The sequence below is a fragment of the Mesoplodon densirostris genome, chromosome 6 (genome assembly GCF_025265405.1).
Source record: "Mesoplodon densirostris isolate mMesDen1 chromosome 6, mMesDen1 primary haplotype, whole genome shotgun sequence".
NCBI lineage: Eukaryota > Metazoa > Chordata > Mammalia > Artiodactyla > Ziphiidae > Mesoplodon > Mesoplodon densirostris.
The window spans coordinates 684665-698992 of NC_082666.1; the positions used below are offsets into that span (position 1 = coordinate 684665).

General features: G+C 57.0%; 1 protein-coding gene across 4 annotated transcripts in view; it reads left to right on the forward strand.

The window, feature by feature from the left end:
- The first annotated feature begins 369 nt into the window (after positions 1-369).
- The window catches only part of EXD3 (exonuclease 3'-5' domain containing 3), a 75945-nt gene continuing 61986 nt past the window's right edge, over positions 370-14328 (forward strand). For 3 of the 4 annotated variants that reach the window (XM_060101744.1, XM_060101747.1, XM_060101748.1), the window contains exons 1-2: positions 370-504; positions 13143-13232. In XM_060101744.1, coding sequence (XP_059957727.1) covers positions 13163-13232 — 70 coding nt within the window. In that variant the 5' untranslated portion in view covers positions 370-504; positions 13143-13162. The remainder of the gene's footprint in view (positions 505-13142; positions 13233-14328) is intronic. The other variant, XM_060101745.1, reaches the window with a different exon arrangement.

Below are 14328 nucleotides of genomic sequence, written 5' to 3' on the forward strand. Positions count from 1 at the left end.
CTCCGAGGAGGACGGGAGGGTCGGGGACCGACACCGGCGCCAGGTACTCGGTGAGGGGCGGGGCGGGCCGGGGAGCGCCAGGTGCGCCAGGTGCGCCAGGCCTCCTGCGGCCCACGGCGCCCCCTGGCGGCAGAGCGGCCCCACCCAGTCAGCCCCGCCCCCGTACTGACCACGCCCCCAAACGGCGGCCTGGAGGCTCTCCCAAGCCGGCCCCGCCCCACCGGCCTGACCAAGACCCTAGCCTGCCTCCCGGCTCCTCCCCGGACCCAGCCCCGCCCCTCCGGACTAACCACGCCCCCAAACAGAGGCCCGGCTCCTCCCCTCGAGTCAACCCTGCCCCTCTGGACTTCCGCCTGGAGGTCCTCCAGCTCGCGCTTCCCGGCCCGCCGCCCACAGCTCACCAGGCCTCGTCGGCCTCGGTGCGCTGGGGAAAGCCGTCCGGGCCCGCTGCTGACGCCGTGGCCGCGGCCGGGCCAAGGTTCCGGGCGGACCCCGCCGACTCAGGTAAGCGACCCCGGGGCGCGGGCCGAGCGTGCGAGGGGCGGGGGCTGTGGAGCACGTCCTGGGCCGGGCACTGGCCACAATTGGTGCCCCTGGGGCCTCCCGCGCCCGCGGCCGGTGCTGGACATGGGCACAGCTGGGAGGGCTCCGGGGGTGGGTCACCCTGGCTGGGCACAGCCAGTCTAGGACCCCGGGTCGGAGCCGGAGGGGAGGCCCGAGGCTCACGTGAGGAAGCAAGTCGTGGTCCTCCCCAGCGACCCTCTGGGGACGTCCGTCAGGGCGTCCTTCCGCCCAGGGAGACCCTTCCCCTCTCCGTCGTTCCCTCAGCCGGCAGGACTGGTCCAGCCCCCACCTCCCGTGGCTGGCGCTGCCCCTGTGTGGGCAGGTGGGCCCCACGTGGTGCGGCCCGGGAGACCCTGGACGCCAAGCATAGAGCCCCTGTGTACCCCGCCCCCCCCAAGTCTCTGGTTGACCTTAAAGATAACACAGCCAGTTATTTTATCAGCAAAATGGGTTTATTAAGGAACAGCAGAGAATTGCAACTCAGGACAAGAGGGCTACAGCGAAAACTATAGGCAAGACCAGCTAATAAAGGAGAGGAATGTTACTTGACAGAGAAAAAGGAGGAAGTTGGGAGGGGCCGCTTGCAAGGAGAGCCCATTGGAGGAAACGGGGTTCAGGGTGGCGACGCTTCCCATTGGCTGGGCTGCTGCCGGCGGGGCGAAAGCCTCCCTTTTCCTCTGGGTCGATGTGAGGTACGTGTCTGCCTGTTTGGGGTCTGCAGACACGAGGAGTGGTGGTGTGTGAGAGCTCCCCCTTCCAGCCTTCCCGACTCCATTTTAATGAGGTTCCCTTCATTCAGTTTCACACCGTGAACACCAGAAGGTCCCCCTTTCTCCTTCACAGAGAAAGTAGAAGCCTGTAGAGACGGTGCACCTGCAGATGGAGCGAGGTGGTGCCTGCCCACAGGGCCCTGGGGCTCCATCCCCAGGAGAGGCCGGGAGCCGCTCCTTAAAGTCGGGGGACCCCTACAGGTGCCTGGACCTCTCCCTTCTCAGCACACGTCCCACGGACACTCCTATTTATGTCTTATTTGCTGCCATGATCTTAGCACCTGTGTTAGGTTTTTTCAGAGAGAGTGATGATTGTTTTTTAAGGAATTAGGTCACGCACTTGTGGGAGCTGGCAAGTCCAGAATTTTCAGCCCGGGGGTGGGGGGCGGGCGGTGACAGGCTGGAGACCCAGGGAAGAGTCTAGAGGCAGACATCCCTGTTCCTCAGGGGACCTCAGTCTTTCCTCTTAAGGCCCTCAACTGATTGGACAAGGCGCACCCACATCATGGAGAGTCTCTGCTTTACCAGTGTTGTTTTGTCTACTGAGTTAAAGGTTAATTTCATCTGAAAAATACTTTCACAGCAACATGTGACTGTATTTGACCAAATATCTGGGCACCATGGCCTTGTCATTGACACAAAATTAACCGTCACAGCACCCAACCCTAGAAACACTCCTGTAGATGGGCTCTGCCCTTTTCCGTACTCAGGACAGCACCCTCCAGGGTCCAGGGGAGGCTTGTGTCTCGGGAGATGTCAGAGCCCAGAGCCCAGCGGTAACACAGACACCCAACTGCCTCTGACGCTGGACTCCTCCTTCCTCAGTTGGGCCTGTGACTCTGCTCAGTTATGGCTGAGTCTCCTCCCTGTGTGGCCCTGGGCCAGCTCCCTGTACCTTACCTGTGCAGGCTTCCTTACCTGAGGACCAGGGACGATGAGGACGACCCAGCAGGGCTGCTGTGAGAAGGGCCTGCCATGATGCTTGAGAAGTGCTCAATAGGTGTCCTGGGCCGCTGTGCCCCTGAGGACCCTGCTTCCTCACCAGTGTGGGCTTTGAGTTTCCCAAACTGCTGGCCTGGAGGTGGGCAGGGCCCGCACCGCACACGTGCTCCCTCCTCCCCGAATTCCCGTGTGGACGCTCCCTTCCTCTGACCAGACCTCCTACCCACCAGCCTCCCCAGAGCCCTGCCCGGTCCGGCCTCAGGATTCCTGCCTCCCTCGCAGCCCCAGAGGGTCCCTGAGCTCAGCTGCCCCCTCCCACCGGCCCACCTGGGGCTCTCCGTCGCTGCAGCCCTCACCCCCACCCTGTCCGTCCTTGCAGCTCACGCCCTCCACCTGACGAGCCCCGCCCACCGGGGCCTCTGGTCCCCGGTCCCTTCGTCCGGGCTGAAGGAGCTTGGCCTCGCCGACTGGTCTCTGTCCCCCTTGACCGTGAGCCTCAGGGGGGTCACACGGCCCCGTGCGGGCACTTGCTCCGCCCTCGGCCCAGCTCCTTCCTCATCCTCTCCTCGGGCCCCACCTCTGCCCCATCCTGCCTCCCAGCCCAGGACCCGGCCCCCTGGCCCCCTGGCTCCCGGAGGAAAAGCGGCAGCTGGAAGGGGGTCCGCGCCTCCTCCCTGGGAACGCACTGCTCCCGCGGGGCCCGCCTGGGCCAGGCGCTGCCTCCTCCTCATCCCCACGTGTCTCCCTGGGGTGCTCCCTCTAGGTATCACATCCCCCCTCGAAACAGATGTTTGTCTTCGCATCTTGAACAAAACACTCCCCTCCTGTGCCCACACCATTTCTTTGTTCCCCTTTGCAGCAAGACTCCTTGAAAGGATTGCCAGTACTCAGCGTCTCTGTTACCTTCACTGGGTGCTTTTTAGAAACTACGGTATGACTCACGTATCATAAAGTTCATTTTTAAAGTGTACGGTTCAGTGTTTTTGTCACATTGACAGAGTTGTGCAGCCATCACCACTAACTCATCCCCCGCTGCAGTCAACTCCCTGTCACGCCTCCCCCAGCCCCGGGCAACCGGTGGTCCAGACTCTGTGCATTCGCCTCTTTTGGACAGTTCATATAAGTGGAATCATAAAGCGTGTAGATTTGTGTCTGGCTTCTCTCCCTCAGCATCGTGGTTTTGAGGATCATCGACATTGTAGCGTGTGTCAGTTCTTCATTCCTTTTAAGGCTGAATTACATGCTGTTGTGTGGATGGACCGGTTTTGTTGATCCACTGACAGTCATTTGCGTTGCTTCCACTGTTTGGCTCTTGCGAATCACACTTGTGTGCACGTGTTTGTGTGGCCGTGTGTTTTCCATTCTCTTGGGAGCCGGGTCAGGTGGTCACTGTGTGTAGCTTTTTGACTGTTTTCCCATCGTGCTTTTTACTCTTAATCCTGCTCCAGGCAGCCTTCCCACCAGGGTTCCACCCAAGCACTTGTCAGGGTTTCTGGTGGCTTCCTTGGGGCTCGTCCGCCCGTCAGTGCCTGGCCTCTGGGACACGCCTTCTCCGGGTCTCCTGTGCTCCACCCCCAGCCTGCCGCCTCTTCCACCTCCTCCGGCTCTGTCCTGGGGCCCTGCCTCTGTGCACTCACCACCCGGGGTCCCGTTGTTTGAATCACTCTCTGGGTGTTCTCTGTGCCCACTACTCTGCACCTGTTCTATTTCCATAATAAAAAGATGACAACGTACCGTCCCTGTGCCCGCCAGTGTACACGGATTACTGTTGCAGCTCCGCTCCTGATAGCCCAAAACTGGAAACAGCCTAGATGCCCTGCAGGGGGCGCTGGTCCAACAGACTGTGCGTCCACACTGAGGGAGCCCACTGAGCAAAAAGGATGAGCCTTGGGCACACACAGCAGCTTGTGTGCATCTCAAGGGAGTGTGCCGAGTGAACACAGACCCCGAAAGGCCAGACTGTGTGGTTCCGTCTATGCAACTTGCTTGAAATGACAGAGGATGTGAATGGAGATCATATGGGCGACCTGGGGCGGCTGTGACGGGGCAGCAGGAGGGCCCCACGGCGCTGGGGCGTTCTGGTTTGCGACTGAAGCAACACAAGGGCCTGGTTGTGATTTGGGGTATGTGTGATGGGTATATGGGACATCTATTGTTATTTCTTACAAGTATATGTATAGCTACAGTTATCGCAAAATAAAATGTTTAATTTAAAAAAATCCTTAAGAAGATTTCAGTTACAAGTTTTTTATTTTACAGATAGCCTGAAAGTTGGAGTGATTAAATGACCTCTAAGATTCTTCCAGCTCTAAAATTCAATATTTTAGAGGTTGTTTAGAAAAACTTCCTTGTATCTGAGCTAAAATCTATTCCCCAGGGGACTTCCCCGGTGGTCCAGTGGTAAAGAATCCGCCTTCCAATACAGGGGACACGGGTTCGAGCCCTGGTGGGGAACTAAGATCCCACGTGCTGCGGAGCAACTAAGCCTGTGCGCCACAACTACTGAGCCTGTGCACCACAACTACTGAGCTTGTGCGGCCGCAACTACAGAGTCCACGGACCACAACTAGAGAGAGAAAACCCGCACGCCACAACTACAGAGAAGGCTGTGCGCCACAAGGAAGACCCCACACGGCCAAAAATATAAATAAATAAACTCTATTCCCCAGTAGCTGCAGAGGTGCCTGGAGCGGCTGTGGCCCAGAGAGCCCCAAGCCAGCCTTGGCCAGGACGTTGTTCGGCCGCTGCTGCCTGTGAGAACTTCCCAGGCTCCTCCTCCGTGGGGGCGGGGCTGCTGAGATTGGTAGAATCCTGTGATTCGTAAATCAGTAGAGGCCGGCACAGGGGCCGTGACCTGAGTGAGGACAAGACTCAGTGGCCAGCTTGGCGCTGGAACTTACTTCCAGAAGAGTTCAGTAACTGGTTGGTTCTGGAGCACAGATGTCAATCAAATGGGCAGGAGTTGGGTACTTGGGAATTGATTTTCGCCCAGCACAAAGAATTTTTGTTTTCTTTTTAAACAATGGGCACTTCCAAGAAAAAACAAAGTGCCACATAAGATTTTTCTCTCAGGAAATAAAAACAGGCTCAGATGTGATAGGGGCACTTGGTGTCCGAGGCCAGCCGTGTGGGTCTCGGTCCCCCCGGGCTGTGTCCATCGCACAAGGCCACGGAGAGCCTCCCAACTCAGAGCTCGGTGACCACGCTTCTCCCCGGGGCTCAGCCGGGGCATTGGGTGGGTCATCAGACCCACCGCTTCAGGTGTTTACAGGCTGCCGAGGTGAACACATTCGTCGAGGACCCTGCCCCCTGCCCCGCCAAGAGGTCTTAAAGAAGAAAAGCACGGATGACAAGGAAGGGCGGCATTCAGACAAGAGCAGGGGCCCCTCCAGCCAGGGCAGCCCACGCTCCAGGGAAGCCACGCACACAGCAAGTGGCTCCAGGTGAATCTCCTTGGAGGGTCAGAGTCGAAAGGAGAATGTAAAACAGGAGACTTTCAGTTCTGTCCTGTAGGATCCCGTGGTGAAGGGCTGCATCCTCCAGGGGGCTGGGTGTCTGGGTGCATGGGACCTGGAAGCAGCTGGGCACCCGTCTCTGCTTTCGCGCACGGAGACCCCCTGCAGTTTCAGACCAGAGACTGTGCTGCTGCTGGTCCCTGAGCTAATGTCCACTCGCAGCACCCCGCACGGCCACCAGCGTCCTGCCCCGGGATGGCTACCCTGCGGGCCAGGGCCTGTCCCTGAGCGAGGAGAAGCCAGAACGCTAGAAACTTCGAGCAAACCGACAGCAATGAGCCTGTAATACAGAACCAGAGCTTGTGAAGGAGAGCTCGTCACGTGGAGTGATCGCTGGAGCCAGTGAGCACTGCGGCTCCCGAATTCCAGGGGCGAAGGGCCGGTCCGGGGGGGCTTCCACCTCCCAAGGAAGGAGGGCCAGCCGGAGGGAAGAGGGACGTCTGGGCTATCACGACAAAAAGGCAGGTCCAAGACGCCTGCGTTAAACCAGAAGGCGTTCGTCTGCAGTGGGGAAGGAAACTGTGCCCCCAAAGTCAAAACCAAGAAACAAAAGGAAGTAGAGGGAGTTAATAAAGAGAAAAGCTTAGAAGGAAATCATGCCATTTGCAGCAACATGGATGGACCTAGAGATGATCACGCAAAGTGAAGTAAGTCAGGCAGGAAGACAAATATCATATGGTCTCACTTATATGTGGAATCTGAAGGATGCAAATGAACTTATTTACAAAACAGAAACAGACTCACAGACACCGAAAACAAACTTGTGTTTACCAAAGGGGAAGGATGGGGTGAAGGATAAATTAGGGGCTTTGGATTAACATATACACGCTACTATATTTAAAATAGATAACCAACAAGGCCCTACTGTATAGCACAGGGAACTATATTCAATATCTTATAATAACCTGTAATAGAAAAGAATCTGAAAATATATATATATAACTCAAAAAGAAAGGAGAAAGCTTAATTAAATAATTAAATCAGGAGGTACAAAACCAAAAACCAGTTATTTGTGTTTTCGTTTTTGTTTCTTTTTTTTTTTTGGCCACACCGAGCGGCTTGTGGGATCTTAGTTCCCTGACCAGGGATCCATCCCAGGCCCTCGGCAGTGAAAGCAACGAGTCCTAACCACTGGACCACCAGGGAATTCCCCAAAATCTAGTTCTTTGAAAAGACCAATGAAATAAACTTTTGATAAGACTAATTAAGGGAAAACAAAAGAGAAGTAAAAACTTGCTGAACATTCATGAAAGGCGAGAACCACACACGTAAGCAAGATTTACACCGAACGCCCTGACGTTATGGTAATAAATGTGAAAACCTCCTCAAGAAATCGAGGCCTCCTATCAGAACGGGCCTGGGGGAAGCAGGAGACTGGAGCAGGCAATGAGCAGAGAGCAGATGGGCTCAGAAGTTCCCGCCGTCCGGGACGTGGGCCCCCGGGCTCCCCACCAGTCCTGACTGCAGCCCCAGGACCCTGAGTCAGGACCACTGGCCGCCGCTTGAGAGAGCAGATGTGTCTGGTGGTCACGGACAGCCAGCGACACAAGCGGCCGGCTCTGCAGCTCAGACCCCCGGCCATCCGGGCGGGCAGGTGGCTGGCATCCCCTGTAAAGCTAAGATTCCATCGTAGTTTATTTTAACTTTTAAGAATAACATCTGTGGTTTGATTTCTTTTTTTTCATGAATACAAAGCGGAGTGTGTTCATTGTATAATATTTAGAACACAAAAAGTAAAAGAGAAAACCCAGAGGACTGGCGGGTGCCCCCCGTGCCAAGTGGGTTGAGGCCCACGGGCCTTTGTTCCGACATGGCCGCTTTGGTGACACACAGTTTCGTGACACACTGGAAGGATTTGTCCCCGTGACATTAAATATTTAATGTAAAATGTGGTTTTTAAGTAGCCATTCGTCATTCCTCCGATTTCTACCTCGTTTTTGGTTGTCAGGAGGCCCTCAGTCAGAGCCGGCAGGGAGCAGGAAAGCCCACCCGAATGGCGGTGACCCCTGACCTCTACCCCCTGCCCCCACTGCAGCCTGGCACCTGGTGAGAAAGGGTCCCGAAGAGCCTTCTGGCCGAGATTCCCAGGGCTGGTTCCTTTGTGCTGCAGGAGAAACTCGACTCAGTGTGACACCATCGCAGTGACCCTTGGTGTTTAAAGTTGGCGACCTTAATTTTTAAAGAAAGGAACAATCGTTAAGTCAAATCAGTAAGTTAAAAATCACGCCTCTGGCATGGAGGGACGAAGAGATCGACCAGTGTTGGCAAGGACTCGGGGGTGGGGGGTAGTTTCCCGAGGCAGCTGCCCTGGAAGAGGCCGCGGGTTCCCCGAGAGTTAAACACCAGCCGTGTCCGGCCGGGCGCCCGCTGCCCACAGATGTGCCCGCGGCCGGGTCCACCCCGTGGCACGTTACCCAGCTGAGATGCCACAGTGTGGATGAACCTCGGAAACATCGTGCTGAGTGGAAGGAGCCAGACAAGAAAGGATGTGTATTACGGCTCCGTGTGCACAGAGCGTCCTGAACAGGCAAAGCCACAGGGACAGGAGCCAGGTCATGGGTGCAGGAGGTCGGGGGGCCAGGGTGGGTGACTGCTGGCGGGGACAGGCGATCTTTTGGGGTGATGACAGGCTCTGGATTAGGGGTGATGGTTACACGTGCCTGAATATACTAGAAACACTGAATTGTATATTTTAAAAGGGTCAATTCCATGGTATGTGAATTACACCTCAATAAAGCTTTAAAATAATCACTGAGATGTACGCACAAAAGTTTACTTCGGTTTGAATGGCTTTCAAGTTCGCGCTGTTATTTAACTGAAGCGGCCTGAGTGACCACATCTACAGGGCCCAGGCTTTGCACCCGCATGTCTCTGGGGATCCTGGGTGGCTCTACATTTGGGATTGGGGGCAGCAGGGTATGTCTCCCCGTAGCTGTTGTGGGGAGTGGCAGCTGGGGGTCCGGTGTCCCCTCGTCCTGCCCCGAGGGCCTGGGATTGCAGTGGAGAGGCGTCCGGCCACCTGCAGGGCCGCTCTCCTATGTGGTCAGCTGCTTTTCTCAGTCAAGACCAGTGTGTCCAGCAGAAATACGTGAGCCACACGTGTGGTTTTAAATTTTCTATAAAAAGAAAGGCAAAATTAACTTTAGTGATATATTTTATTTAACCCTGGCATACGCAACATGTTACTATTCCGACACGTACTGGATACACAGAAGTCAGTACTGAGACCCTTTCGGCTGTCACCCCGTGTGCGTTCTGCGCTTACAGAAGGTGGGGAAATGGGGCCGGGAGGCCGCCCTTATCACCCTCCACCACCCCACCTGCCCCACGATGGAGGGCAGAGGGAATACCTGGGGGGACACGCAGCCAGCGCTCCCATAGTTGTGGAAAACGACACAGAAAAATGACAAAGGAAGCATGATCTGGCGCCCAAACCAGAATGCTGTGCTGACCTCTCTAAAGGTCGCTCCGTCACTCCCCGTGGTGCAGAGAGAATGCATCGTGTTCTGTGCTCTCCTGAGCCAGGTGGACAGATGGACAGATGGACGGGAGGCACGGGCGGGCCTGGGCCAGCAGTGTGGTTCTTTGTGGGGTCCTCCAGCTCTCCTTTCGCGGCTGTTTGAAGGGCAGCTTCGGGTCCGGACAGTGGGCGTGAGCAGCCCGTGCGGGACAAGCGCGCACACAGGGCACTCCTCCCTGCGGAGCGCCCGGGCTGGGGCCTCGGTGTGGACGGGACCGCTGAGGCCGCGTGCCCTGGGGCAGCACCGCCAGCAGAAGGGCCCAGAGACCAGCTCGAGGTGCCGCACTCCCTTCCCTGGTGCGGACTCGGCAGCTGGGAGGACGGTGCGCCCCCCGGCCACCCAAAGAGGGTGTGCGGTGGGGATGGGTCTCTGTTTAGAGACCCCAGCCAGCCTCCTGGAGGGGCAGGCCCCCCGGGGTCGGGTCAGACTTGGGGTGGGAGGTGGGAAGGAGCGTCTGGGGTTAGGTCCCGGCAAGGCGCGGGGTGCCTGTGCACAGGGGCCGGATTACCTGCCCCACTCGAGGTCTGTTAAAATGACAGTAAAGACATTAGAAAAGCCAACGTGCTTGAGGGCAGAGAGGAGGGAAGAGGGGCCTTGCAGGCTGGGAAAGCAGAGCCCGCCGCTGAGGGCTGCAGAGCCGGGGAGGCTCCAGGCTGGAAACAGGGCCTTGGGGAGGTCTGCGTGGGTGGGGACTGAGACCCCAGGTGGGGAAGGAAGGATTCCTTCCCGACAGACAGACGGACTGGTCTTCCAGGCCCCTGTTACCCACAGTGAGGCTCTTCCCAGGTGCCCCCCGCCCCAGGTTACCAAGCAGCTGTCCAGGGCCTCCTCTCCAGTGTAAGCAGCAGCCCCCAGACTCCGGAGGAAAACGGGACTGTGAACTGGGGGGAGGGTACTGATAGCGACCAACGAAACGAGTGGGAGCCACCAGGTCCTCGGGGGAAAGAACTTGGCTATTATTAAAATTCTGATAGTGGAAATGAATAATTAATGAAAGGGTTGCAAAATAAAGTTCAGGAAATCTCCCCCAGAGGCAGAGAAGAGGAAAGATAAGAAAATTAGAGGTTCTTACAGGAAGCCTAGCATCCAAGTCAGAGGAATTCCAGGAGGAGAGGAGGGACAGCGGGAGGCCAGGACATAACCCAGGGGAACATGAGGACGTTTCCCAGGACGGAAGGACGTGAGCACGCCCAGTGGGTCCTGCCCCACCCTGGATGCTGTCAGGGGAAGGTCCCCCAGGAGGAGAAGAGCAGTGTCCTACCTACGGTCGGGCGTCAGGTGGTTCAGGGCTCTCAGCACCGGCGTCAGGAGCTGGAAGGACCGTCACCGTCACATCCCTGGGGACGGCCTCTCACCTACAGCCCGTGCACGGCCAGCCTTCCAGCCGAGGCTTAGTGCCCAGCGAAGACGTTTCCAGACAACCAAAGACCGGTTAAATGTCCCTCCCTTGCAGTTCTTCTCACGAAGCTCGTGGAGAATGTGTTTCTCTAGAACCAGGAGGAAAACTGAGAAAGATGAAGGCTTAGAAATCAGGAAATGCCGGATGCACCAGGAGAAAAGATGGGGAGGGAGTCCTAGGGCAGCAGCTGTGCCGCCGGGCTAGAGAGCGGCCACCCAGATTGAGACAGGAGGGCAGAGGCTTGAGGAGGGATGGCTCTGGGAACAAGTGACAGACTTCCAGGCTGGTCTGAACATCCTGGGGAGGTGTTACGATGCTGTCAGCGTCCTGTTAATGATGGCCTTGCAGGAAATCCAGCTGGGAAGAAGTCGTGTTGTTTTTTCTTTAATCTTTCCCCCGTTCTTTAGATAGGATAGTGTCTGTTGATCTGTCTTCAGAGTCACTGACTCTGTAATCTGCCATCTCCAATCTGCGGTCAGGCCCAATCAGTGGATTTTGCATTTCAGTTATTATACTTTTTATTGGATAACTGCCATTTAGTTCTCTTATGTAGTTTCATGTAATTTCCATTTGAACCTCTCTGTTTACTCATTTAAGACCATATTTCCCTTTAACTTTTTGAACATGTTTTTCATGCATTCTTTGAACAGTTACAATGGTTGTGTTAAAGTCTTTGCTAAATTCAACCTCTGAGCTGCCTTGGAGTTGCTTTCCATTATGTGCTTTTCTGTATTTTTCTCCCCTTGAGTGTGGGTCATATTTTCCTCTTATTTTCAGGCCTTGTGATTTTTATATTATGTACTGAACGTGGTAAATGTTACATTGTAGAGACTCTGGATTGTTACCTTCCACTGAAAAATGTTGATCTTTATCTTGGTGGAACTCAACGTACAAAGTGTTTTATGGGTTTTTTTTTTCTTTTTTTTTTTGGCTGCATTGGGTCTTCGTTGCTATGCGCGGGCTTTCTGTAGTTGCGGTGAGCGGGGGCTACCCTTCCTGCAGTGCGTGGGCTTCTCATCGCAGTGGCTTCTCTTGTTGCAGAGCACGGGCTCTAGGCGCGCAGGTTTCAGTAGTTATGGCACGTGGGCTCAGTAGTTGTGGCACGCAGCCTCAGTAGTTGTGGCACACGGGCTTAGTTGGCTCCGTGGCATGTGGGATCTTCCCGGAGCAGGGCTCGAACCCGTGCTCCCTGCATTGGCAGGCAGATTCTTAACCAGTGCCACCAGGGAAGCCCTGTTCCATGGATTTTATGGGGGCTTGGTTTTAGATTTTGGCAGAGTCGGTCTAGGGCAGGGCTAACTCGCCACGGTGGCTGCGCTGGAGCCCAGAGTGTGCAGCATTGCTTCACTGTTAGTGCCCCTCTCGAACTCTCGGCCTGGGCACAGCTGCCTCTGGGAGCCCTGGGGATCCTGCATTGCTCACCTGCACTTCTGGCCCCGAATGACCCCTCCAGCTGGTGCCCTGGCTCACAGATGCGCAGCCTCCTCCTCCACCGGAGGGACGCTCTGCTCACCAGGTTCTGGGTCATGGTCTTAGCTGGGAGGTCACCCCCAGCTGGGAGCCGGCCCATCCCTGGGCCCCCCACCCTGGGCATCACCCGTCGTGCACAGCCTATTGTCCAGAAGTCGGCTGCCTAAAACGTGTCTGGTGGACGTTGTCTGCAGTGGGAGGGCCGGCCCGACACCAGTCAGTCTGCATGGCCAGAGCACAAGTTTGGAGCAAACTGAACAAGGCAGGAAAGTACCCAGAGTTCACCCCAGCTCAGCCCTGCTATGCTCCTGTCTCCTGCAAATAGCGTGTCAGCAGAAGACACTCAGAGAGCTGTTTCGGGGCTGTCGGGTTCTGGGGGGCTGGGGCATGACAGTGAGTTCTCACCTTGAGCTTGGTCAGTCAGGTGTAAGACTGGACACTCAGGAAACAACCGAATCAGCGTGTTAGTGAGAAATGTGAATGTAAATGTCCAAAAGAATAGCTAAAAGCTTATGGGAGTTGGGAAGGAGAAAGCTCCAAGGACTCTCCCCTCCAGGCCTGTGTCAGGACTCAGGTTTACACAGGAGGTGCCGTGTGTCACCGTGACATAAATCACACTGCAAATAAGGAAAAACTAAACCATCTCCGTACATGTGGAAAAGTGTCTCGTATAAAATACACATTGGCAGGAGCCTGTCGGCCGCCTGGGAATGGTAGTACTTTGTTGCCAGCTGGATGGTTTAGAGCTGGGTGTGCCCGTGGGCTGGCTCCGGGGTCTTTGCGGTGGGTCCACCCCTGAGGTCAGTGCTAAGTGTCCCGGGTCCAGCCGGGGAAGCTGAGGCCGCCTGAGCCACCCCCAACCAAGCACAGAAGTGGGCCCTGCGTGGCTGCCCGTCAGGGCCGTTCCCTTCTGTGTGGAGCCTGCAGCCTAACTGTCCCTCTCCACTGGTCCCTTGAGCAGCTCCCTGCCTCCCCCTGAGGATGGACCCTGGAGACCCCACCGGAGAGCCTGCTGCTGGTGACTCAGCTGGTGGTGAGTGTGTCCCCATGGGTGAGTCTGCACCCCGCACGGCCCAGGTCCAGCCTGGCTGCACTTGTCAGGGCTGGGCATGGGGTGGGTGTGGAGGGGGCTCTGTGTACAGGTGCATGCATGTGCACCAGGCGGGGACCCCAGATGGGAGGCGTCCAGGCGATGTGGCTTTCTGGGGGCCTTGGACATGTGGAGCGGCCTCAGTTGTGGACGGGAGCAGGCAGGTGGCTGCTACCATGGCCTTCCTGTCCTGAGGGCCGCGGGCGGGCACCTCCCTTTGCCCTGGGAAATGTGGCCTTGTGGTCCTGCAGTGGACCGCCTGCCGGCCACTTGCTTGATGTCTGACACCGAGGGTTGGCCATGACTGGACGGACACTTCAGGGAGCCCACACTGAAGTGTGGGTGAAGCTGGGTGCAGGGGGCTGGTGGGAACGGCGGGGTTCTCTCTGGAGCCTGGCTCTGCGCCCCACCCTAAGTGTGGACACAAGGCATCTTATCGGTCCTGCCAAGAAGGAGAGAGGACGAGGGGGCTGGGAGGTGTCTGAAGAGCGAGGGCCCCCAGACTGGCACTTTCAGCCTGGGAGCCCCAGGATCCCACGTGGTCCCTGGCCCCAAGAGAGCTGAGGCTCTGGCCTCCGTTTCTCCTCCGGGAGCCCCGAACTCCTCGCGGTGGTGTCCGTGGGCTCCGGGAGGCTTTCTTTCTGAGTGTCTCCTGTGTTTGGTGAGTGTTGTGGGCAGGGCAGATGCGGGGCCACGTGAAGCCTGATCTTGCCCCGCCAAGGACAGGTGGTGACATGGAAGAGGAGACCAAGGCTGGAGAAGGAGGGGCTCCTCCCAGGCCGGGATCGGGTGTCTGGTTGGAGAGTGGGGCGCCCCTCCCTGCTGGCCCCTGGCATCCTGGGGGGCCGTCCCTGTGCCAGGCTGGGGTCCTCTGGTGGGCACAGGGGTGGGAGGGAGAGCCCCCACCAAGTAAGTAAAGCACTGCCCCTTCTTGCAGGTGGTGGGGAACCTGGGGCCTCTTCCCAACCTCTGCTCAGCCACCCCAGGGTCCTGAGAGGCTTGTGGAGTCGGCCCCCCCATCTCCTGTGGGGTCCTCCGCAGATGCACACAGCCTGCT